The following is a 26,615-nucleotide window of genomic DNA, read 5'->3' as shown; positions in this document are numbered from 1 at the left end:
CTTTAGTGAATCAAAAACTAATTTGGGAACTTATTTCTTTAATAACATGACAGTCTCCAACCTTTGGCCCCTGTGGGACCGACAGCCTTGAGGGTTTAGCATTTAGTCCACAGTTAAAACACTGGGATTCAGCTGCATTTCCCTTTCTGGCATTGTTTTGTAATTTGTTTTTTTTTTGTATCATAAAAGAAAACTAATATTTTTGAAAAGCTGATGATTGTTGATTGTTGTGCCTTGTATATCGGCCTCTTCAAGTATTGAAGGTGTACTTTTTTTCATGGCTTGTACCTTAACATACAGTAGTGTTAAATGTACTGTACTAACAATTTAGCATCAGCCTTGATTTTATTTATTTTCTTCTCCACTTAGACAACAGAATGTTAACTAGAATGATTTTTACAAATCTGAACAAGGTCTACGTGCATTATGGTAGCTGTTTTTGCTCTGTGACGAGTATGGATTTGTTTGTATTTATTGCCAGTCTATGACTTTATTTTTGGCATCAAGTGACAACTATAATAAGAAGCCTTACAAGACTCAAATATGTTTTTGGTTTGTATCAGTGCTACAGTATAGTAAACAGTTATGTAACCCTAAGTAGAGAACATAGTGGACATGCTCTGAGCTGCCAGCTTCAACTGTGGTTACATAAAATACAAATCATCAGGAATCTAGTAGAAACACATTGGAAAAACCAACAAGCAAGTCACACAGTTTGGGGCGAATCTAATCTTTTTATATTTTTTATTATATATGGATTTTGAATGGATGGAACATCTGTTTAAAAAACAGGTCATACAGATTACCTTTGAAATATGTAAAATTCCCTGTGGGATTTAATTTAGTGAAATGAAATTTAGGACCCACAACCATAGAACATTGTCCTTGTTTAGCAATTAGTAATTAGCTGTCTGCATTGTCAGTGCTTATATGTCAAATTTAAAAAGTTGCTTTTTGCTTTTGCTGCACCTGGGTGTCCACTACTGTCCTCCATTTGTTCAAATACACTCATAAAGGAAGGAATAATTGTGAGTGCCTGTGTTTGAGTGTGTGTGTGTGCGTGCGTGCCTGCGTGCGTGCGTGTGTGTGTGTGTGTATCAATGTGTGATCCATGCTAATTTAAATCTGTGTACAATATAGTTTGATTTACTGTAGATCAGTTTGGAAGGAGGCATACAGGGCATCAATAAAGTTTTTCTGTATTTCAAACTCTCAAATCATGACTGGAATCATTTTTGTTGCACTGTCACCCTCTCCTTCTATCTCCCTCCCTTGCCTCTTACTCACTAATGCACCACAAATATGTATGCAATAAATATTATCTCTAAGAGTTGTTACATCTTAAGAAACAAACAAGGCCACCGTGGTGAGTGTCAGAAAGAAAAGAGGGCAGATGTGACAGAAATGTAGAGCACTTTGCGACAGTCCATGTTGTTGTATTTCGGTTCACTGAGCCTGCCTTCATGCTAGATTTGATTAATTTCAGATGAGCTCTCTGCAGGGCTGTTGCATTGGAAACACTCCCTTTCAGCCTCTACAGGTGGGACCTCCCATAGGTGCTATTTTAATTATCTCCTCCCAAGGCTATCTCCATAGCAGCCTCCTTCCACTGAGGCTTTTGGGTTGTGACCTACCGTGATTACTGCAGGCTCATTCTCCTTGAAAATGAACTGCAACGCTTTGTTTTCTATAGTTATTCTTTTTTAAGCTAGCTCGGAGGTTTTTGATTCCTGCAAATGACATAGTAAAAACACAGTTTCAACACTCCTGGTTCACTTTGGTGCTTACTAAGCTAACAGTTTGAAGGGTCTGATGCAATAGTAAAGTACTACAGTGGGGGTGTTTGTATTATGAAAATGAGTCCTGTAGGCTGTTAGAGGATTGAAGTGCAGTGTAGGATAGTGTCAGCTGCCCTCTGCAGCAGCTTCCCTTTCTGACGAAAAAAAATCCCAAAACAGCTCAACCGTTGAACAAAGTAGCTTAAAAGCAAGGGGGTGCTGAGACCTGTCACACAGAATCCTCGCTCACAGCAGCTTTCTCTCTACTGTCACTAAATAAGGCTACGATAATGCTTGAGGTAATTTTAACTTTGGTAGTTTGCATAAAGCAATAATTCCAGATTTAGGAAAAAAAAACAAAACAAGTGTTGTAAGGTGATAAGATTGATACTATTCTTATACATGTCTGGCAAATTTAAAGTTACAGCCAGCAACCGGTTAGCTTGGCTTAGCATAGAGACTGTAAACAGGAGGACACCGCTAGCCTGGCTCTGTCAAAAAGTGACAACATTCAGCCATTAGCATTTCTAAAGCTCACTTACTACTTATATTACATTTACACTGCACTACATTACGTTAATTTGGTAGACACTTCTGTTCAAAGTCACTCACAATAAGTGCGTTCCAACCACGTGGGAGAAAGAGCAAGATATCATCCAAAATTGGGAGTGGTTCCTTTTGAACTAAAAGCATGTTCAGTGTCACAGTAGTAGTGCGTAGAGATGTGTGCTGACAACACGTATTTCGTCAACCTCGTGGTGAAAACAAGACTCCATGAAGTCAATGTGCTGGCCCAGAAATAGCCCAACACACAATCACGTGTAAAAACGACAAACTCTTTTTAACATGTCAGTTTTTGTAAGGATTGAACAAACAAGAAATATTGTGTTAATTTGTTGGCTTTATAGAGAAGAAATTGAATAGGCATTTTTCCCAAATGTTTTTAAGTTAAAATCTGAATTTCTATAATAATGTTCTTCTTGAGTCTATGATGCCAAATATTAGTCATATACACTGTGAGGTAACAGTCGGAGACTCTCAAGGTGTATCATTACAGTTGATGGATGTAATTTAAGTGGAAGCGAGGTGTGGCCTTACCCTGTGACCCTGACAGAATCTCACACAGACAAGTTGGCAGTTCCCACTGAGCGTGTGTGTCATCCCTACCTTGCCACTACTTGAAGACCTGACTTTACCTTTTAAAGTTAATATTAACCAGTTAATGCTTCTAAATGGGCCGGACCTGAGCTGCGTTAATCACAACATTTTGCTGAGTTTAACTCAGGTAAAATAATCATCTGCCTGGTGAATGGGTTCAAGAGTCGTAGGGTCAGATGCTGTGTCCTGACTCAGTCGTAGTCTTCATCAATAACTGTCAGGAACTACATCAGAAGGTCGGCCTTTACTCCTCTCATATATCACGAGAAGAAGCCATAACATATGAACCACTGCAGCATTGACAGGCCCGTAACTGTTATGGACTCTGTATGGTTAATGCTGTGATGATGGTCTGTTTGGGTCTTGTGCTGTCTTCCCTGATGAATGGAGATCCCTGTTTAGCTCACCAGACACATAAGTTGGCAATGGTTCTGAAAATCTGTCATATTATGTGCTTGTCATCATCTGTTTACATCACAGTGCAACATTTCTGAGACAGGCTGCTCAGCAGATACCAAGTGGTTTTTATTTTCAACGTGATATTTCACTGCTAGAATACACACCGAACAGTCCTCCTTTGAGAGAGAGAGAGTTGGATCAAAAATAGCACCAAGCGGTATTGTGTAATGTGTTCTTCTCTGTTTTGAACAGCCCAACAACAGAGCTCTCAAATCGATACACCTCCCTCACATGCTGCTGAGAGGGTGCACAAAGTCGGTTGGTCTTATTTCTACTTCATAGTTCCCCACGTGTGACTGTGTGAAGTGCTTTCTGTGAGAGATGCAGCGACTGAACTGTGGCGGACTGGGAGATGAATGCTTCTCTTTGCACGAGAAGCTGACAGTCCCTCTGATCACGCTCTGGTCAGTTCACTCAGGTTATTAAAGTGCCACCGGCATGATTTGATTAAATGTCCAGCTTACAAGGATGTCCATAAACAGAGTGCTCTTTGTACTCGCACAGTTATTATTTCTGTCAAACCTACCTCGTCATATCAATCAAAGAATTTGGGTTTTGCACATTGTACCTTACTTAACTAATAGCCTGAAGTGAACTACAGTACCTTTAAATCCATCTGTATTTTATTTTTGAAATAAAACGTGAGTTGTTAGGAAAACCCCAACATTTATTTGAATATATATTATCCATTCTGGCTCTGAATAAATAAAATATCTTTAACATACAGGATAATGGCAGCTATCAATTCATGGTTTACATAGATCTATTATAAAAACCATAGAAATTAATCATTTTCTACGGATGTTCATTTGTACGTTGTGATGATGTTATTTATACCTTTTATACTACTACCTTTAATAAAAATTCATCTTATTACACCAGAAGTTTATCAAGGCCCAAAAGATGTACCCAATGCCTGTCCTATATGTAACTAAAAACACAATACATTTACAAGGTTATATGCACATACCTGAGCATAACTCATTAATGCAGGTTCTTCTATTTGGAATCCAGGTTTGATCCATGAAAAGAAAATACAGCCTATGCTAAAATGCAAAACTGCAGTATTGATTTAGACCGGCTGAGGAATGGCAGTGATGTTTTAAGCGCTGTATGCCTGTGAGAAATAAAACCCATCTCCGGACCCCGTGCCCTATTCTTTTAACAAAATATCTATACCAGCGTTCTCCACGCGCACAGGCAGGTTAGTGGCCTCAGAAGCTATCCGAGGTCAAGTAGACACACATTGATTTAAGGCATACAAATGGCCTAAAACAAAACCAAAAAAACGCATAGTTAGTGTTGAAGGGGAAACAGTGTTCACTGAAGAAGCGAGGTCTCCTCTTTTCTGTGTCATGAGGGTTCGGAGTGTTTGTCAGCCTAACATCTGCAGTTAAGCATCCATTAAAAGGCTCTGCAAAATGTTACGGTCAAAACATGTGTGTTATCCGACCTGCGGCACTGATTCTGTAAAACGCTCCTTCTAGGGTCAGTTTATGTGTGTGAGGGGGGGGGGGGGGGGGGGGGGGGGGTGTGGTGGCGCGGATGCGCCCGGATCAGTCTCCTCTCAGGCCAGCTTGTCTCCTCGCGGAGTAACAGTGGCAGCATCTGCAGCCGCCTGGTCGGGGTCGCCGTGGTCATTCGCCCCGTCGCTCAGTCTCTGCGTCTCCCTCTCCTTCTTGTCCTCAGACTCCCCGGTGCTTGACGGCATGTAGTGGCTCCCTCCAGGTTGAGACGCGCGTGTCTGTTTCCCCACATTGCCCGAACTTGCCGCGCTTGCGTGACCGTGGGAAGATGCGTAGAGTCCCTTTTCCTGTTGCAAGTGCGCATTTTTGGCTCCAGCACCTTGTGGAGAGACAGCCACCCTCTCGACCCTGTCATCCCACTGAAACGCCTGACTGTACGGGGCTGTGCCCTGCCTGGTCTGGTTGAGAGGTAGCAGCCCAGTCTGTGTAGAGTTCCACTCTGAGACATTGTTGCTTGTTGAAATATTTGTTGAGATGTTTGCAGTGGGGGTGACCTCCTCGGGCACTCCCGTCTTCCCCCCAGATGAGGATGCGCTGGTTGGTTTCCAGATTAGGCTGTAGTAAATTGCCAGGATAATGGCTGCTAAGGACACGGACAATATATATGCAAAAACAGTGGCTAGTCTCACCCACTTCTTGTTAGTCTTAGCAGCCATTTTAGCCTTTTTGTCCCCCGTATAAGTAGCAGGTTTGCCCCTCTCCATATTGGGCATGAAGTCCCGCTCTTTCATATTGCCCCTATTTTTTCCTCGATGCTCCACCACCCCCTCCGTCTTGAAGGCTTCTAGTTATCCACAATCCAAGAGAAGACAAGAAGCAGAGGACTTAGGAGGATGAGGAGATGATGGACCACCTTGGCCCGCCCGCACCACAGGACTATTGCAGCTAAACTGATTTCTTGTAATTCATTTGAAAAGCGCTGCGCCTAAGACTCGGTACCCAGTGCAGCATCGCGTTTCATAATGGACATCAAGCATCCACAGGCTGATTGCGCGATTCAGCATCCGACAGCGGTGGGACAAATGTCAATCCTGTAAGACATTTCCTGGGAACAGCTGGCTGTAGGCCCACGGTAAATACGCAGTAGCCTATAAGATTTGATCTATTAAAGCGATTAAGTGAGATCATTCGGCACACAACTGTCTGTCTTTTTCAGCAAATGAAGTGGCTTGCTCAGCTAAAAATACAGGAGAGGGGGCGGGCGGTGGCTCTTAAAGAAGCAGCAGCTGAGCACCAGGCCTCGCAAAAAAAAAAAATAAACACACACACACACACACACACACACACACACACACATCATCATCTTCACGTCGGGACGCTTGTGCCGCACATTGAGAGCAGGATGTAGCGGGGACGAACATCTGTGGCTACATGTGACGCTACATGTGATGTGAAGTGTTTACCTTACAATGTGTGCACCCATGTGGAAACGATGTTAGATATGTTCAATGAGCCAAATAAACTGCTGATTAATTCAAGTTGACCGGAATTTACGAATTATGTAATGTGAACTTTACTCAAACCACTGATACGCTTGTTATCACAACCAACTGCGCATATATCAGATATATGTTTGATTTTGGATTAGTTTGGACCTGATCCTACCTGTTGGCAGGTCAACTTTGAAGCGCGTCATTTCAGCACAATGGACAGTGCCCGGGATTTGTCATTGCGCATGACGCATTTGTCCTCTCGGAAGCAGGTAAAAGACAAGGGCAACAGAGTTTGACCAGTGATGTGCCAAATAATTTTTTTTTTTAAGTCAGTTGGTGATCAACATAACTATCATGCAATAAAAACTGAAAGTATTTTGTCTTACATGCTTGATTGATGCTTGATTGTGTTCAGTAGGCTATGTAGGTGTTATATGTCATCTCGAACATTCAATTATTTTCAGCTGATTTTACCCTCAATTTCATTCCCGCATCTAACATCCAACCGTTCACAAGCAGTGGGTGATTATGTGTGTTGTTGACCATTTTTCTTTCCAGTGTCACAAAATGTGATCATACACAAAAAGTAGAAAACATCACTGTATTGTAACATCTCTACACTACATGGCTACACGTAAAATGCACATTTGCACCTGGTTGTCACAAATCTAGACGTTTCAACCGGTTAGCCAATCCTGCTGTTACAGTTGTGGCTGTTAGGGGTGATGTGTGTTACAGGTCAGACAAGCAATCCTCCCACAGACTGGGGGAAGATGGTGGGCCATGGTTATCAGAAGGAGGACGATGATCCGTATCAGCTGGAATGTGAGTTTTTACAGTATGGCTGCAGCATAACACATTGAAACAATTGAATTACAATATGGAGGAAACAGGATGTAAGGGCAGGCTTGATTGTTTCCTTGTTCATTGTAGATAAATCTGCTAGGAGCTCCAAATACAGTACACCATGCATTAACAGCAAATCACCTGGAATTCATCATCATCTTACTATTTTATAAAATCATGCTACAACCACCTGTCCAGGGTCAGGGTCATAATGTAGTGTCATTTAACATCAGAGGCTGGCCGCTAGGCTGCTGTTTCAACGAAAGATCCCCGGTCATTTGGATATCATTCAAATTAACCTCAAGACAATGCAATATCTAATGCAAACATTCAGCCAGTCAGGGACTGGACGAGTAGTCATTTGATAAACCACCAATGATGTTTTTTGTATATAAATATTTTTAAAGGGAAAAAAAATAAACAAGACCAACACATGCTATTGCAACACTGTACCATAAAAGTTGGCCTATTTTTTTTAATTTGGCTTTTAATTTTTAATTTTAACTTTATTGTAATAAACGTTTACATATAGATTTTTGCTATTTCATATTGAATGAAAACATTGCAAAATTGAAACAACATACAAAAATACAGTAAACTAACAGGGTTACTTAACAACCCTGGGTAAGTATATTGTTGTAAGTCTTAGTTTTGAAAAAAAAAGAAATTGTTTTGTTTTAATTTTAGTTTTTGCCTGTCTTCTTTTAATTTTGCAATGTTAAGCACTTTGGGTCTGCATGTTTGTATGAACGGTGCTATATAAATAAAGTTGAGGTGATATGCTGACAACAGATGGCATCTCCAAATTACTATGGGAAAAGCAACTGTGAAAATCATTTATTAAGGGTCAGTTCACCCAAACTACAAGATAAACATTTTCTCACTTATCCCCAGCGGTGTCTATGTCAGTCAGGTGCTTTTAAATATTTTTGCCAGGCCATTTCCACCTCCATCCTAATACAATGTAGGTAAATGGAGTTTTGTATGTCTATGTATGAATATTTATTTAACATCTTGGTTGAAACATTATCTCTGTTACTCATGACACAGAACACAGTACCAACACCTTTTATTTGGACGATTGGAAAGATAAGATGCTTTTAAACGTTTTGTTTCTACTATTTACAATTCTGTCAACATCACAAACAGAAATATTTTCACCTCTTTTGACCTTTGGTTGACTTCTCCCTTTAATATTAGTTCTTTTTTCACACACTACCTGCTCATTTTAGACTTCTAATTTAAAGTAGCTTGAAAACGGCACTTATACTGTACCTTTAGTCAAGTTACGTGTTTGCTAGTTTTTGCAAACTTCATTTGCAATGCATATTTCTCAGGGTGTGTCCTGAGTACAGTCGGAGGCAACACGCTAAACTCCATTAGTTAATCTTTTGGATACAGATGGGGAAGTAAGCTAGTCAATGGTTGTGACCATGGTGGATTAATTTCACTTATTGCATTGAGCTTTCACAAAAGTACCTCTAGAAGGACAAAATGAATAAGAAAAGACACTTTCTGGAGCCTCCAGAGGTCAAAGACTACCTGGTCAAAGGAGAAAGATTCACCAAGTGGTCAGAGGTGAGTAAATACTTCTGTAAAATCTGAGCTGTATCTTTTTTTTTTTTATATGAATAATCTTTGCAGCTCTACCAGTGCATTTTCATATTTCATTGCCTAATGATTGACACAGGAGTTTTTATATTTAAATCCCACTATAGTAACTTATATCACTGATGTTGAATTAATGAACTGTAGTCTTTAAGCATAACATTTTAAATTAATCAACACATCATCAAACAGCTCTTTTCCAGAGGTTTGAACTCAATAAATATCCAAAATTTGTGAACGCTTATTCCCTTGTCTCCATCTAGGACTCCACAAAGACTGCTCCCGTCACTATGAGGATGGATCCAAAAGGTTTTTACGTCTACTGGATCAACCAAAGCAAGGTAATCAATATTAAGAGTCTGTGGAAAAAAATGGAAAAAAAGCCCTTGCACAGTATGTCAGAGGTGTAGGAAAGTGTTGACTTCCAGTATGGATTCAGCAGCTAACAGAAATGCAATGGCTTTTGTGCGTCAGACGAACACAACCTGCCAGATTAAGAAGCATTTTAAAAAGAAGTGTTCATATTGCACTTATTCAAATCCAGAGTGTGTAATCTGCATTTGATTGGGATCTGCCAAATCTGTGGAATGGATAAGAGCAGCTTTTGGAGAATATTGATTGGTGCTGATGTGGACTCCTTCTCTCTCTCTCTCTCTCTCTCTCTCCCTCTCTCTCTCTCTCTCTCTCTCTCTCTCTCTCTCTCTCACTCTCTCTGTTGAAGCAGCTTCTGGTTTCCACCACATAACAAAACAGTTGAAGCCAACATAAAATGTGCGCCTCATGTGCTATGGGGCTGAATCATGTTGCCATGCTGATGTTAACTTTAAAGCTTTCATGGGAATGTGAAATGAAAAAAAACAGTGATGTCCTAAGGGATGTTTCAAAACACTGCAGTCAAATATTCTCCACACAAACAAATTAAATCCCATGGTTTTTCACTAAAGAATGACTTTTATCTGAATCCATGTTTGGACTGGTGCCTACATAGTATTGAGATGATTCTCTGCTTCTTGTTTCTAGGAGACAACGTTCCTGGATGTTGCTACTGTCAGAGATACCAGAACAGGAAAATATGCAAAACTTCCCAAAGTAAGTGCGGTATTACAGTGTTAATTTATGAAGTAACCTGCTCTATGATCCGATTAAGTAAAACTGGTGTGTTCGTTACGTAAGAATCTCTGCAGGCATGCAAATATGGTGTTATACCCTTAGTTTGCCCATTAGTAAGAAAAGCATATTTGCTTTGCAAATACAGCAATGGACCCATGCACCCGAGCTACTCCCCTACTACCAAAACACACACACACACATTCACAAGTAAACATACACTGTACCACACACTGAGTCATGATCTGTGCTTGAGATTTATTGTTGTTGTTTTTAGTCAAAATCTGACAGCTGTAGTTCATTTTTCCGTTCCTTGCTGGCATCCACAGAGAGATGAAATATGCAGCCATCGTCATCCCTTACTCAGAGTTCAGAGGTGAAATCTAAAATCTGTTTCCCTCAAGGAGAGAACAGATCACTGCATCATACCAGTCGTAGTGCAAGCACATCTTCCTCTCAGGTCCCTGAAGAGTTTTTTTTGAGGAAACGGCACCAGTGCTAATGTTAGCTCTGCACTTCTGAAAGTAGCAAATGATTGATTATAGAGCAGCAGATACAGGAAGGCAGAACCTAATAGTCTGGGTTTTGTTCTATTGTGTTGAAAATGAATGTGTGTGTGTGTGTGTGTGTGTGTGTGTCTGCGTGTGCGTGCGTTTGTGTGTGTGTGTGTGCGTGCGTGCATGCGCACATGTGTTTGTGTTCACATGTTTGCATGTCTTGGTCAGCAAATTTTCCTGTGTTGAACAAGCTCAAGTGCGGCAGACATGATTTAAATTCTGCAGGCAAACAGAGGGTGAACAGGTGAAAAAAAATAATGGCACCATGTATTTTGAGCCAACTTTCTATGACCACATATTCTGTCTCTTTTGCTTTTCACAGCACCCAAAGGTGCGCAACGTGTTCAACCTGGACTTCCCAGACAGCAACCATCTTGCTAAAACTCTGACCATCGTCTCAGGTCTCGACACAGTGAATCTGACCTATCATAACTTCTTTGCCTCTAAGGAGAAGGTGACACAGGTGATAAGCCACTGTCTACACACTGACTGTGTGTATGTGTGTGTGTGTGTGTGTGTGTGTGTGTTTGTTTGTGTGTGCGTGCGTGCGCGTGTGTTATTTGCACTGTGTCCATCCTCCAGCTGTTTGCAATCCTCCCTTTCTGTCTACTCTAATTGTTCAAACACAGCCACAAGCCATTAGCCATTTCACAATGAGCCTTTGCTTCCCCCCAACAATGTGTCCTCTGTCTCCCCTTTAGTCTATATTAGACTCTATGACTCCAATATCCAGATTTTATCAACTGTAATGAAATCACAATTGTGCTTTGTTTAAATGCAACATGCACTAGGCCTACTTTCATTTCTCGAGGCACTATTTATTGTATTAACGTCCTCTAGTGGTGACTTTGTGTCCATTTAAAATTTTTTATAATGGTTTTTCCAGCACAATTCATGTTGACATTGAATGTAATATAATATTTAAAATCCTCTGCATATACATGCTGTTTGTATTTGTAATTAAATGTACATTAGAACTGGGCGAACGATATTCTTGCAATCGCCTACAACGCTGCAAGGAACAATGCGTGCAGACACGTCTTCCTGGAGAAAATGTAAGTGAAGATCATGTCCGTTCAGCTGAATGAGCAGAATGAACACGACACTATGTAATTTCACCATGTATGATACAGAATCATGTGGTAACGGGAAGCCTTTGTGCTCACTTTAAGGTACGTCCGCATTTCTCTTCACACCAACAAGGACGGCAAGATCCCAGTGAAATAGTAGGTCACGGTTCACCCATCAGAAGGTGTAGGATGGCACACAGAAGTTAGTCTGTGCAGTAGATTTCCACATTTCCTACCCAAGGTTTCACTCTGCTTTTTTTCAGTATTTACAAGATGTTCCCTGCGGATAAGAAGAGAGTGGAAAGTGCCTTAGCATCAGCACATCTCCCTAAAGGAAAGGTTAGAAAAAATTGTGTCATTATAGTGTCTACTGTAAGTCCACTAACTGTCTTTCAAGATTTGTTACTGCGCTTTTTTAAAACTCTCCTTACAATGTCCTGGTGTTTTTGTTGTAGATTTGCTATTTCACTGTATAATAATACAATTGCCCGGACTTCTGCGTGTTTCTACTGAAAGTACAGTTAGATTGGGTCCATTGTTATTTTTTTGTTTTGACATCCACTATGCAGAATCATTAATGACCGTGTCTTTTGAAATGATGTGGATAATGTGATTTTACATTTCAGTATGACACCATAAAGCCTGACGTCTTTACTGAGTCTGCCTTCAAGGCCTTTCTGTCAAACCTCTGCCCTCGGCCTGAGATCTATGAGATCTTCACTTCTTAGTGAGTCATCATCTGCTGTGTTTCACTGATCATCTTCTAATGTGGCTGAAGAATCATCAATAATCAGCTTGTGTCCTGTAGTTTTTCATGAATATACACCTACTTTAACTCAAATAATTATTATTCTTCACACTTTTTTACCCTTCGCACAAAACCATTAACGCCTAATGTAAATTACATCCTTCGCCAGTCCAAGCCTACAGTTTTTGCATTAGCTTGTCATGTGATTGTGACACATTGCTGTGGCCTACAGCTCCAACAAACCCACCATGACGAAGGAGAACTTCACCAAGTTCCTCAACGAGAAACAGAGGGACTCTCGGCGTAACGAGGAGCTGTTTCCACGTCTGCGACCGGACCAGGTCAAGGCTCTGATTGACAAATATGAACCCTGCACCTCTAATTCAAACAGAAGTGAGGTTCATTGATGATATATTTTTTTATACTGAGGCTGGATAATGCTTTTGTAGTTTTGTTATAAATACTACTCTCTCTTGTTCACCCGCAGGTCTGATTTCTCCAGAGGGTCTCTTAGTCTTCCTGATGGGGCCCGAGACATCCGTTGTCATGCAGGACACGCTGGCCAAGTGTCAGGACATGACCCAACCCATACCCCACTATTTCATCAAGTCTTCCCACAACACATACCTGACAGGTCACCATTTGGAGTTTAGCTTGTAACTTCTCATACCGGATTAGCTCAACACTTCAGAGTTATTTGGCAGTTGTTTTTTTTTAGTCTTTCTGTCTGTCCCCCTGCAGCCGGTCAGTTCTCTGGCGTATCCTCTCCGGAGATGTACCGTCAGTGTCTGCTGTCCGGCTGCCGCTGTCTGGAGCTGGACTGCTGGAAGGGCAAACCTCCAGATGAAGAGCCCATCATTACTCACGGCTTCACCATGACAACTGAGATCCTCTTCAAGGTGGTCACACATAGTTTTGTGCATTCCTTCAGTTTCACATTTCACACTAACATTTTACGTATTGTCATTTTTGTCTCCTTTTTTTAAACATTACCCTTCTGGGTCTTGCACAATCTAAACAATAGGGATGTAAACAAAGACATCATTTGTACATGACCCGGTTTGGGAAGCTGAAGACCTCAAGCTAGCTACTGTCTCAGAAGTGTATGTCAAAATGCCATGGGAGCTTTTCTTATAGCTTTCTCTTTTTTAATTGGTAATTAGATCAAACTTTATTGTAGTCTGGACCTGTCATTACAGGCACATCCTCCTTTGAAGAAACAATGCAATATACAATTTAGCCCAGTTAGATACTGTGACTACATTGGTATCATGGACATTTCAAACCATCTTTAGATTCATCTGGATCTCCTCCCATTACACACACAACCCCCAGACAAATCATGCAATATAGCCTTTGGGACCACAAACAGTTTATCATTTAATATTATTGTACGTCATGTAGACAACTCAACTAGGCCTGCCTTAGTGCAGTGGAAAATTATTGAATCCAGAAAATGAAGCGCTACAGACGAGTTAAGGATAGACTACTAAACTATACTTTTTGTACACCTAACCTTCTTCCAGTGATTATTTACTTGGTGTTGTCTCTAATAAATCTTGGGCTCGTTTGAGAAATGGCCATCCGCTAGTTTCCTATGAGCACAGATTGCATTGTTTCATAGAAAAAGAAAATGAATCCAACTTTTATTCATTTACACACACACACACACACACACACACACACACACACACATACACACACACACACACACATACACACGCACACACGCCGCACACACACACACCGTCATCCTCTCACTCTCAACACTTCCATTTAAGGGCAGCCGGAGCTCCACAGTCCCAGGGACTGGGACACATCACTTCAGTTCAGTTAACTCTCAGCCTCTAGATGTGATATCTAAAGCTGACTTCAGGGCCTCTGCATAAAAGCAATAGCTCTGCAGTTTGTCATGTTTTCTCACTTTATGTTTTGTGAGTATAGTCATGATTTGCTCAGTCTGCTGATCTTATGCTTTTGTGCAACATTCATGGTTTTATTTTATTTGTACCCATGTTTAGTGCTGTTTTCTGCTGTCATTGACTTATTTTTTATAGCTCACTTGCCCATTGGATATCTTTCATTGTAATCTAATTTAAATAACAGTCTAATTTCTGTAAATACCTAGAAAAACATTAATGCCTGTTTCTTTTTGATGTCAGGATGTGATTGAGGCCATTGCTGAGAGCGCCTTCAAGACCTCACAGTATCCCGTTATCCTCTCATTCGAGAACCACGTTGACTCGTAAGACCTGAGCTATCAATAAACTCATGCCATGTAATGCTAGTACTTTAACTGTAAATGGAAATTTGATGCTACATATTGAATTTGCATTGCATTTGAACCTTTCGTTATGGCAGTAACAGCAGACAGTAACAGGTGTTACTCTGCTTTATTTCAGGGTGAAACAACAAGAGAAGATGGCCAACTACTGCAAAACCATATTTGGTGATGCCCTGCTAACTGATCCGCTGGACAAATACCCTGTGAGTGCACTGCTGCAACACTGCTCACTGTCAAAATAATAGAGCTGACTAAAGTTACTGTAAAAGATGGGGACGGGGGGGGGACGGGGGGACACTTTGTTTGATAAATGATTATTAGATAAATAATTCTCGTGGTATACTGTGTGACTATGTCATGAAGGCAATAAATGGAAAAGACTGTTCTACTTCTTTCATACCCTTATACCCTTATAGTCTCCTGTACCCATCCAACTGATTTATATCAACAGCCATAGACTGTGTATTTGATGTGTGTTTGTCAAATAGAGGACATGTCTTTTCTTTTTTTTTAAGATTGTTTTTGGGGGGTTTTAGGCCTTAATTATATAGGACAGCTGAAGATGTGAAAGGGGAAAAGTTTTAGGTTTCTTTCTATCTGTCTTTACTGTCCAGCTGAAGCCGGGCCAGCAGCTCCCAAGCCCATCTGAGCTCATGGGTAAGATCCTCATCAAGAACAAGAAAGGCAGCCATGAAAAACCAACCCAGGCTAAGAAACCCAGCACGGCAGCCAATGAGCAGACCACAACCACAGCTTTACCCACCCAGGAGCCAAACACCACTTCCCAGGATCCTGCGAATGCAGTACCCAGCACCCAAGAGAACCAAGGTAGACAATGAACCTCAAGCCAAATCAGATTACTTTTCAAAAATAGGCCTGTTTAGTTATGTTTTAGGAGTGATTGGCATTATGTTTATATGTTTAACAAGAAGGGGACACGGTTGTGGAGGACACCGAGGAGCAAGAGGAGACAGATGAACAAGATGAGGAAAAAATGAAGACATCAGATGAGGTAGAGTATGCGGTTGCGATAACAGTTTTATTGCCATACTTCATCTGTGTCCAGCTAAAACAGTGCAAGCATCAATTAACTTTCCGCTGATCCCCCACAGGGCACAGCTGGACAAGAAGTCACAGCTTATGAGGCAATGTCATCCCTGGTCAACTACATCCAGCCCAACAAATTTGTGTCTTTTGACAATGCCAGAAGTATGTATGCTCTTCATAAATTTAACCCAAACACAGATTTAGTAGATTTTACAAGACTCACTTTACAGGTTAACAAAAGTCAGTTTGAGTGATGCTATTCTTTTCTTCCTTCACAGAAAAAAACAAGAGTTACGTCATCTCATCTTTTGTGGAGACCAGAGGAGAAGCAATGATTTCCAAGACTGCTGTCGAATTTGTCGAGTATCCAATAAGAGTGCTGTAGATGCTCGAAAATATGACAACCTGTATTAAATAAGCTGAATTTGATTTTAAAATGACACACAATTAGATCAAAATATGTTCCTTTATATGTTCCAGTGTCACAAGAGTATCCTGGGTCACATAGGAATACAGAGATATACAACTTCCTAAACTGTCTTTCTCAGGTACAATAAGAGGCAGATGAGCAGAATTTACCCCAAAGGAACAAGAATGGACTCATCCAATTACAACCCCCAGCCTTTTTGGAACGTAGGCTGCCAGATGGTGGCGCTCAACTACCAGACAATGGGTAGAAATGGACACAATGCACTGATAACTACTTAAAATGACATGAACGTCTACATGAAAGGATGTAACCATTCACTGTTTCTCTTTAATCACCACTTGAATCACACATTTTAGAATGCCATGCTCATCAATATAATTTCTTTTCAAAAACCTGAGCTTTTGTTATTCACCACAGCAGGTCAGTGTTGCACTTCTTGTTCTGTGCGGGGCCTTTGCTGTGCTTTGCATCCCAAATGCTGCTTCTGGTGCTGAAGAGAGGGGGCATGAATGGGCTGTTTTGTGTCTATTTTCAGATTTCCCAATGCAGCTGAACATGGCTCTGTTTGAATTCAATGGCAGAACGGGCTACCTTCTCAAGCATGATGTTCTGCGTCGCAGTGACAAGAAATTTGACCCTTTCTGTGACAGGATTGACACAGTTGTGGCAAGCACACTGACCATAAAGGCAGGTTCACAGCCTTTTTGTTATTATGCTTCTCTCACTTTAACCATCCTTGTGGTGTGTCCGGCATGAGGATGCTGATGTGTGTAAAAATTAACTACAAAAAGTAAAAAAATGTAAATATAAAGTCTTCAAATGACATTTCACATACTAAAGTTGCATCATTTTTGTGTTGGAACGTAGGGAAACTGATGCAATATGTGTGTTGCTGGGAGCTGTTTTTGCACTTCTAAATTGAGCAGTAAATTAGTCTCACTAGCCTTGGGAAGTGTGTGTGTGTGTGTGTGTGTGTGTGTGTGTCTGTGTGTGTGTGTGTCTGTGTGCGTGTGCGTGAGCATGTGCGTGTGTGTGCGTGCGTGTGTGTGTGTGTGTGTTCGTGCATGCCTGCATGCATGCGCGTGCTTGCATGCGTGCGTGCGTAGATGAAGAGTCTGTAATAATACAAGCTTCCTGCTGAGGGTGAAATATGGTTCCTGGTATTCAGCAGACTCTGCATGAGTGAAAATCTGAGCTCTATTTATACCCACTGTGTCCTGAACATGGGTCCACACAAAAGGACTCATCCACATCTAAACTGCCAGCCACTTCATACATGTGTGTCATCAAATAATATTGGCCCTGCTTCACTAGATCTATTCGGGCCAATTTCTGTCTGACAAAAACGTAAAAACGGGAGTTGAGGTGGAGGTGATTGGGTTGCCAGGAGACCCCAAGAAGAAATATCGTACAAAGTGGTCCACCACACCCAACGCCATCAACCCAGTGTGGAATGAGGAGCCTTTTGTTTTTGAGAAGGTGTGTGTCAGTAAAAAATAACGTTCAAATATGCACAAAGACATGTGCAAGTGAATGTTATTGTGTGAAGTCAGCCATTATAACCCACTGTTCTGCTGCTGCTGTTGGTATTAATATATTTGTTGCTGTTATGATGCATAGATACTGCTCCCTGAACTGGCTTCTCTAAGAATTGTAGTTCATGAGGAGAACGGTAAATTCTTGGGACACAGGATCATCCCACTGGATGCCATCCAATCAGGTCAGTGAAACTGAGGATAAAAACACCTCACTTCATGCTTGATCTAATCTCCATAATTCAAAGCCAAGTCATTAAAGGCCTCAGAATGATTTCTAACATACTTTGGCCAGCTTCTAGATCAGAGGTTTGTTTTAAACCCTGCAGGTTTCCATCACATTTGCCTGCGCAGTGAGAGCAACATGCCACTTACTCTGCCTGCTCTCTTTGTGTACATCGAGGTCAAGGACTACATTCCTGCTGCCTTTGCAGGTGCTGTGCTTTTTACTTTGTGTTTCTGTAAAAGATAAAGCCTCTGTTGCAATTGAATGCATGTTGTTAGAGTTCCAATCAAGGACAAGACTGTTTAGTGTGGATGTGTGGAGCTTAGTAGTATTTCCTTCTAAATATGACACACATGTTCTACGTTTTACCTCAGATTTTACAGATGCATTGTTTAACCCAACAAAGGGAACAGAGAAGACTACAAAGGCCACAAAGGAGGTAGCAAAAATCATCTGTCAGCCGTCATCTACATAAACGTCATGTCTCCAGTTCTCTTTTAAATTACTAACAGCACTAATCCACTACCTGGAAGATGAAAAGCCTTGTTAGATTGTGATGTTCCTGTCCTTTCTGTTCCCACTCAGTCCCCCATTGACTACGTTTCTCCCTATGAGTTGCCTCTTGTGGTCCAAACCCCCACGGACAAAGCTAAGGAAAGTGAGGCCCCTGCTGCAGGTAATGAAGCTTGTGAATATGGGACACAGTTCAGAGTTTATTTTTTGAAAGCTGCTGAGCTTTATTATTGTTCTTGTAGTAGGTGCTGAATTAAGAAGCTGTATTCAAACACTTTCCACTTCCTGTAGAAAAGGCCACATCCAAACCTACAACACAGGTTGATGCCAATGACCAATCACCCCAGTCTAACCCTGTTGAGAGTGCAGAAGAAGCTAAAGAAGAGGCTGAGAACAAGTCAGACACTCCACAACCTGCAGCAGAATCTCCACAAACTTCTGACAATGCTCCTGCTGAAGATCCAGCCACAGACGCAGGAAGTGTGAACGCTGAAACCCTTCCTGAAGCCTCTGCGTCCCATGAGGAGGCAGCTCCTAAGGAGGACGCAGTTCCAGAGCCAAAGGCAGCTCCTGAAACCAAAGAGGAGCCTATTAACGACTCCGGAAACCCTAAGCCTACTTCAGATGACACACCAGGCACAGAAGCTTCCAGCGCTGCTGAAGAGCCTGCTGCTGTGGCCTTGTCCTGTCCAGCCAGCACATCGCCTGAGTCCACAGGATCAGGTAACTCATCTCAGTCGCGAACATGCAGTGACGGTAACACGGAAGTGCTTAACCTGCTGCACTGATCACAGATTCCATTTCATTAGTGCACTCGAGGTCACTAAGAAAGAAAATATAGGAAATGTCATACTTTTTTGGGGAATTAATCTATTAAACAAAAATTAACACCCACTGCTGATACAAGTAGGAAGATTGTCACAACAAAGCCTTGTGTGTTTATGCTTCAGAGCCTTCAACTGTGACTACTGAAGAACTGACACAGCACAAAAACTATCTGAAGGTCACCAAGCGCCAGGAGAAAGACATAAAAGAGATAGAAAAGAAGTTTCAGAAAAAAGGAGAGGATTTGATTCAGAAATACTCTGACTCCTTCAAGTCCATCAAAAAGAAGACCTCTGTGAAGAAAAAAGAGTAAGTGCTATTCATGTTTTTACTATTTATTTGTGGGTTTCTGGCTGAAATATGGAAGTAAAAAAAATGTTTGACAAAAGACGATTTGATAGTGTTTGTGATGGAGTACTTATGTCTACAATGTCTGTCCAATTGTTAATGTGTACCCAAAAAGTAGCAGCGTATTAATACCGTCCCAATAATGAAGTTGTTGTTGTTTTGGTCGGTGTCATTAATGAGATTACATTGAGAGCCACAGAGAATATTCCTCAGCTAATGTGTTTTTCCAGATGAAGCAGAATATTAGATGATAAAGAGAACAACTAGATAAATATGGGCCGCAGTGTCTTTCGTGCACAGCTCTTAGCTTCCAGGACAAAATGGAATGTTATGTGTGTTATTCAAGGCTAAATGAGCCTTGCTGTAGGATTTCCAGTAACCACACGGTTGTACATTTATTTTTTGGTACTTGTAGGATTAGTGGCCATTAGTTAGTCAATATACTTTATTCCCGTTGCATTATGTCCTGTCATGTTGTGTCGTGTTATGTTTTCACCAGGGCAGGGGGAAACAACTCTGACTCCAGCGTGACAACGGAGCGGGTGCTTGAGCAGAAGGAAAAAATGCAGGTTGAGCTGCAAGCTATGTGGACGGAGCAGTGCGATCAGCTGAAGAAGAAGAAAGAGCAGTGTGCTACAGAGGTCAGTAAAATACTTGTTAATGTTTAAAGTTGGCTCATTAAAAAAATCTGTATTCCATTTAAAATGTGAAAAAATACATTTTAAAGTAAATCAGTACATTTTCTCAAGTGCTGTACTTACAACAGCTGTGGCGGTTGTGGCTTAGTGGTAGAGCGGTCATCTGCCACACTGGAAGGTTGGTGGTTTGATCCCTGGCCCTGCGGTACCGTGTCACAAGACACTGAACTGCACATCTGTGTGTGAATGTTTATCTGATGAGAAGGTGGCACCTTGTACGGTAGCCTCAGCCACAGTCCTTGAATGGTGGATGGTTCCTGTACTATGTCAAAGCCCTTTGAGTAGGTTAGAGAAGCACTATATCAGAATACTCCATTTATAAAGCTGCATTAATCAGTATTTGTATACAAACAAGGGGTCAGTTGACTGTAAAATGTGTCACTTGTAGTGGCACAAACATTATCAACTTCTTTTATTGACTCTGCCGTTTCACCCAATCATACATAGAGTTTTTGCGTTTTTCAGCTTATTGTATCAGTTTTCAGCTACTATACTGTTTTGGTTCGGTATTCATTGAAAAGCCGTATATGCCACTACACATGACCTGCACAGCCAAAGTTAGTGACTAGCTGGTGGTGCAGCATTAAGCAATTAAAGTGCCTTAGAAGTTGGCAGAGACCAAAATACAGCTAAAGAGAGTGAATATTGTTGCATTCACCAGGTGGACTTAAATATGACTGAATAACGATCTTGCTCTGTAACTGCTGGATGTAAGTAAAACTTTTTGCAAACAAGTTCATCATATCAATTCTTACTAGCATTCCTTTCTTTCCCCCCATTTCCAGTCGGCCTCTATACTGTCATCTATCCAATAAATGTTATATTGAAGTGCCAAAAATGTATCGTTAAAAAACAAATAATAATTGAATCCTTCTCATCCAGCTATGGCACAAAAATGTTTAAGGGTTGCCATAAGTGCTGTGGAGTTAATGTGAGAGTAAGAACCCTGAAAACAGGGATTGGGCCAATTGCTCGCTTTAAACTTAAAGCTGTGACACAGCACTTGGATCATGCAAATCGCAGAGGGCTGGACTTTTTTTTGGAGAGAGACTTTAATCTCACACAGAGTGGACATTGTGATTTAAACTACTCAATTCTCAGTTTTTAGCTCTATCTTGACTGTGATTGTGTCACTTCCCTCTTATTGTGACAGAGACTGGCCAAACTGTTGGAGATGGCCACAGAGAGACACACCATTGAACTGAAGACCCTGGAGAGGTGTGAGCACATATAAAACACATTTGGGACATTATGGACACACTGAGAGTGATTTGCTGAGTCTGTCCAATCTGTGCCCTAACATCGGTGGGACACTGTGTGTGTGTGTGTGTATGTGTGTGTGTGTGTGTGTGTGTGTGTGTGTGTGTGTGTTTGAGTGCGCGTGTGCATGCATGCATGCATGCACGCGTGCGTGCGTGCGTTCGTGTGTCATCTGAGGTGAAACATTTGACATTTTGCAAAGACAATACCATCAAATAATCACCTCAATGTGCGGGTCTTCCAAAGACCTTGGCTGGCTTATGCTGTTCTGTGTGTGTGTGTGTGTGTGTGTGTGTGTGTGTGTGTGTGTGTGTGTTATTCCAAGTCCCCAGCTGGCAGATGGTTATCTCAGGACACGCATTATCCAACAGGTGTTTAAACAGCAGTAGGGGATCGACGCTAGCCTTGGTAATCTACCTGTCCACACAGACATTATAACCTCTTAAGCCTCCCTGTCACTGTAAAGAAAAGGTCACATCAAAGATACACAGCCCAGCATCTCTTGTTTAAAGGAAAAGGTCGTTATTAGGGACACTTTTCATTCTTAGGATTTGAATCAAGCCGGAGTCCTCACTTTCTGTCTTTGCCTTGTTTTGCAGTGAAACCAAAGAGAATAAGAAGAAAACACTCTCAAAATGTTCATCCTCAGAGAAAGCGAAGTGAGTTCACAGACCTTGCCTTCAGTTACTTTGTGTGTTTCCATTCATTGCCATTTCTTTTACTGTGTTACAGCTTCCTGAGCAAAATGATAAAGCAATATCCATGTTCATACCCCTCCGCCACATGGCACGCACATTAAGTCTGGCTTGATTTGATGAATGTTTAATAATGTACAAGTGCTCTAATTGAAAATTATAATTATCTTCTCTTAGATTGAAAAGGGCAATGAGCATAGAGCTGTTGGATGAGCCTAGTCAGTCTGATGGTGCAGTAAGTAATCTTTAAAATGTTAAGCATGTATGTACAATGTATGTAGAATTAAATGAGTTGTTCAATATTTTGGAAATGTGCTTATTTAGTCTCTTACCAAGAGTTTGATGTGAAAATTGATACCACTCTCATGTCTGTGTGGAAAGTATGAAGCTGGAACTAGCAGCTTGTTAGCTTAGCTTGGCATGAAGACTGGAAGCAGGGGAAAACACAGAGCATGGATCTGTCCAAAGGCAACACAATTGTAACGGACAAACATGAGAATGGTATCTTTATAAGACAAGAAACATACATCTAAAAGTTTCAAACTACTCCTTTAAAGGAAGTCACCTGATTACAACTAAAGTTTGAATCTACATGCTCACACACATCACTGCCCATGTGTCATAAACAGTATCAATTTTGAGACATCCACGGGCTTGTTCAACACATGTTGTATTTTACAGTGTAACTATGGTTACAAAAAGACAGCAAATGCCTCAAGAATTGAACAAAGCGCGCTTTCCATCTAAACACAAACACCCACGTGTACGCTTACAGACACACATACATTGTTGAACTGTAAGTACACTCACACATGCAAGCATGCAAACCCATTCACCCACAAACCACCCACATAGACAAAGACACACACACACACACACACACACACACACACAAACACCCTTTTACCAAATGAGTAAAGTTCAATGGGCCCTGACCATAGGCCAGGCTTGTCTGATACTCGGAGCAGACTAATCCACGTGTGGTGGATGACTCACTGGGCTCCGCTCTAGTTCCTCTGTTGGCTCATCAAGATTCAGACCTGTTGTATCTGGGTTAAAGACCAGGCCATTTCACTCTGCTCCTCTCCAATTGACTTCATTGTAGCAAACTCCACTCACCTCTATGCACATTAGGGTCACATTACAGCTAATTTTGATCTACTTAATCAGCATTTGCGCATTGATTAAAGCAACTATTTTAAAAACAATCACTTGTTTAATCAGCACAGCCTCAGTATCGAATGTCCCGGTGAAATAAGGAAAGGTTAACGAAAGTGGACAAGTCCAACCTGTCGTGACTCAACTGTATTGATTCTCTTGCTCAGGTTGTATCCCATGGGTGCATTCCTCTACAGATATACACACACATACGCACACACAGGGAGAAACATGAGCAGAACTGCTTATACATGCAAACTCTCACTTGATACCACATGCTAACACAGACTCAAACCACCAATCAATTGGGTTTTACAGATGCCTCATGTTGTGTTGTACTATTGTATTGTTACAGTCTTCAGATTACAGCCCACAGCAAGTGGCTCTGATGAAGAAACAATCTGCTACACTGGAGGAAATCAAGACCCTGACTAATCAGGTACACACACTGACACCATGGGTACACTTAGACAGGATTGTAGTGCACTTATAAACCTTTCTAAACCATGTCATTCAACATATGAAACTCAGGAGCTAAACTATGAGTGAATAGTCCCTTTTTCCTGTTTACGTTTCCATTGCATCTGAAGATCTCTGAAGACTAGACACAGAGAACTGCGTTCAGGAACTGTGCCTTTAAATAAGCCATCAGTACTTCCGCACGATTGTGATGTCACAACTAAACTACACAAAGGTAGAAAGTGTCGATACAGTCTTTTTCCGGCTGCAATGACGCAGATGTAGAAGACCCGGAAATGTTGCCCAATCAGAGAAGAATGGGCTTTTTCAGGGAAAGAGGGCTTAAGTAGACAGATGCTTAAAAGGGAGCGTTTCAGACAGAGGGTGAATACAGGTCTATTCAGACTGATATTCAAATAATGCATTTTTGAACATTGGACACCAAGCCATTTCTGAGAGTTTTTTGCCACTGTCACACTGTTAATCACTCAATAACAAGTACACCCATGGCCAGAAGCAGAACTAGCTCCTAAATGTCTTTTGAGCAGAATAACACAGTTGTAAGGGCAAACAACAAAAAAGACAAGCTGTAACTTAAATTTCTTTGATAATTTATGAAAAAAAATTAAAAAACAGTAGAATCAGGTAATACAACAATTGACAATTCCCTAGTGTTACACACATATAGGCTATACAATACAGGGAAAATGAATTTATTTTTTAAACGTTATTTTTGGGGCATTTTTAGGCCTTTGTTGACAGGACAGCAGAAGGCATGAAAGGTGAGAGAGAGGGGGAACAACATGCAGCAAAGGGCCGCAGGGCAGAGTCAAACCCCGGCCTGCTGCAGTGAAGCGCAAACCTCCATACAGTACATGGGTGTTTGGAAAAATACATTTTGGCTGTACATCCTTTTTACAAACTTTACACTTGGCAGTCTGCAACATTAATACATTGTAACCAAGTATGACTGCAGTAAGTAAGCCAGTGAGCTAGAAGAGCATAGAATTTTATGATTTTTACAGCTTCTTGAACATGCAAATGGTTGATTTTTGGCAAATATTTAAAGACTGACATGTAAAATATGAGATTTCTCTCCAGTTTGGTGGGGTTTTGGCTTCACTTTTGGAGCTTTTCTCAACTTCGGCGATGTTTTCAAAGCCAACAGTGGATTTTGGTGTAGGGAGGGTTAAAGCATGTAAAGATGTTCTAGTAGAAAACCAGAGTACAAGTGAACGTGAAAATGAGCATGACATGGGACCTTTAAAATAGGCACATTGTCACCGTATAAAATATCCTTAAAACAGCTCCTCATCACTCTTGTTTGAAATCAATCCACTGGGTTCAAGCCAGTTCCCTAGCTTGTGGTGAGCTGTGATCTTTATTTTTACTGGTGCCAATACACAAATCCATTCTCTAAAGACTATGCCAAGCACCTGGCAGAGAATAAACTATACAAATGTCAATGTGTCCTTTTGACAAGCCTGTATCCTCTAACTAACCTTTGGCCCTTATGTCTGCAGCTCAATCAGGAGGCCCTAAAGGAGCAAGATCAGAAATTGAGATCTCTGCCAGCAGAGGTGAAGGATGTTGCCAATGTGTGTGTGGGGGCCCACTTTCCTGAACTGGTCGAGCAGGCTGGAGACAAGAAGGTGGAGGGAGTGGGCTTCTATGGAGATGTCTTCCTGGGTTAGAGTTGCCTTTTGATGCGTGACCCATTACTGTAACCTCCTCACTTTTTTTTTTAGAAACGTTTACATCTTCTTTCAACCTGTTACATAACCTTCATTCTGAGCAAAACTGTGGAATAGAAAAAAATTCAATTAGCTCTTTGTGAAATTTCCATTTAGCGCTGCTATTCATAGGGAGAGCTCTTTGGGTAGTGATTATGCCAAAATTATGTTTTTGTGGATGTCCTGTAGACCAAAAGTTTAATTGGACATAATTTTCATTTTCTTTTAACTTTTTATTTCTGTTGCTTCTCACCAACCAAAAATACCCTAATTCAGTGGAAAAATAATATATTCCAGATGAAGGCCCATCAATAAAAGCTCCTTTCTGTTCTCTCAATCAGTTCAAGAATAGAAATTAATGTAGCAAGAAAAATGGAATATCAGAGTCTGCGGGCTGAATCGAATGGCTCCATCTGCAACACAATTGGGTGTAATACTCCATGAAGCAACAGCAAAGCATTCACTGTGAGATGTAGGTGTGTTGCAGTTGTGAAGAAGGTTTTGCAGAAAAAAATCTCCATTTACTCTTTGGGATGAAGGTCATGTGGAGACATGACAATGGAAATACACAAAGGGCAGTACACAAACATTTCCTCTGCATAATGTGTTCTTGTGATGAATAGTCCTTAATAAACTGTACTTTGCACTGTATATGTGTGTCTGTATTTTTTACCTGCATATTCCAGTCCTTAGTCTGGTTTTGATCATATTAGTCATGTGTGTACTATCACTGTTAAGGTTTTTGGCTTGAATACAATCTCAGCATACTATCCTTGTTGTTTATTATCATATTTTTTGTTTTACTGGCCATTATGTGACTTGAGTTGAAGACAACCCTGTGTGCATGGCAGATAGTTATCAGAAACCTGGATAAGGTGTTCACCTGTTACAGCATCCCATTTCTACCAGTACACTCCAGCTAGCGTATCCTGATGTATAAAACCAGGATAGGATTACATGTTGGTTTCAAAATATAATTGGTACGCACCAAAATCCTGATTACAAGCAAGATACTGATTTGCATTTCATACTCACTCGGCTAAAAGACCTGATTACACTTACATAGTTGTTCACATTCACCCCTGTAAACTTGCCGTCTGTAAGGGGGAGCTTC

The 26,615-nt window shown here is 41.0% G+C and overlaps 2 protein-coding genes across 2 annotated transcripts; one reads left to right on the top strand and one right to left on the bottom strand.

Moving 5' to 3' along the window:
- Positions 1 to 3,161: 3,161 nt before the first annotated feature.
- On the bottom strand, positions 3,162 to 6,136 carry LOC117935604. Its single transcript, XM_034857894.1, has one exon. The coding sequence runs from the start codon at positions 5,650 to 5,652 to the stop codon at positions 4,963 to 4,965; it is 690 nt and encodes a 229-aa protein (XP_034713785.1). The 5' UTR covers positions 5,653 to 6,136; the 3' UTR covers positions 3,162 to 4,962.
- Positions 6,137 to 8,574: 2,438 nt separating this feature from the next.
- plcb2 (phospholipase C, beta 2) lies at positions 8,575 to 26,152 on the top strand. Its single transcript, XM_034857887.1, has 32 exons — positions 8,575 to 8,778; positions 9,072 to 9,149; positions 9,829 to 9,897; positions 10,795 to 10,935; positions 11,448 to 11,527; positions 11,645 to 11,698; positions 11,806 to 11,881; positions 12,169 to 12,269; positions 12,523 to 12,683; positions 12,778 to 12,924; positions 13,032 to 13,189; positions 14,453 to 14,535; positions 14,693 to 14,777; positions 15,189 to 15,402; positions 15,504 to 15,586; positions 15,687 to 15,783; positions 15,900 to 15,984; positions 16,170 to 16,294; positions 16,587 to 16,738; positions 17,366 to 17,530; positions 17,672 to 17,771; positions 17,916 to 18,020; positions 18,187 to 18,251; positions 18,398 to 18,488; positions 18,617 to 19,048; positions 19,276 to 19,459; positions 19,998 to 20,139; positions 21,350 to 21,414; positions 22,056 to 22,115; positions 22,329 to 22,386; positions 23,665 to 23,748; positions 25,292 to 26,152. The coding sequence occupies exons 1-32, from the start codon at positions 8,695 to 8,697 to the stop codon at positions 25,460 to 25,462; spliced, it is 3,795 nt and encodes a 1,264-aa protein (XP_034713778.1). The 5' UTR covers positions 8,575 to 8,694; the 3' UTR covers positions 25,463 to 26,152.
- Positions 26,153 to 26,615: the final 463 nt, after the last annotated feature.

The sequence above is a fragment of the Etheostoma cragini genome, chromosome 20 (assembly GCF_013103735.1).
Source record: "Etheostoma cragini isolate CJK2018 chromosome 20, CSU_Ecrag_1.0, whole genome shotgun sequence".
Classification (NCBI taxonomy): Eukaryota; Metazoa; Chordata; class Actinopteri; order Perciformes; family Percidae; genus Etheostoma; species Etheostoma cragini.
This window is presented reverse-complemented; position numbering and strand designations above follow the sequence as displayed.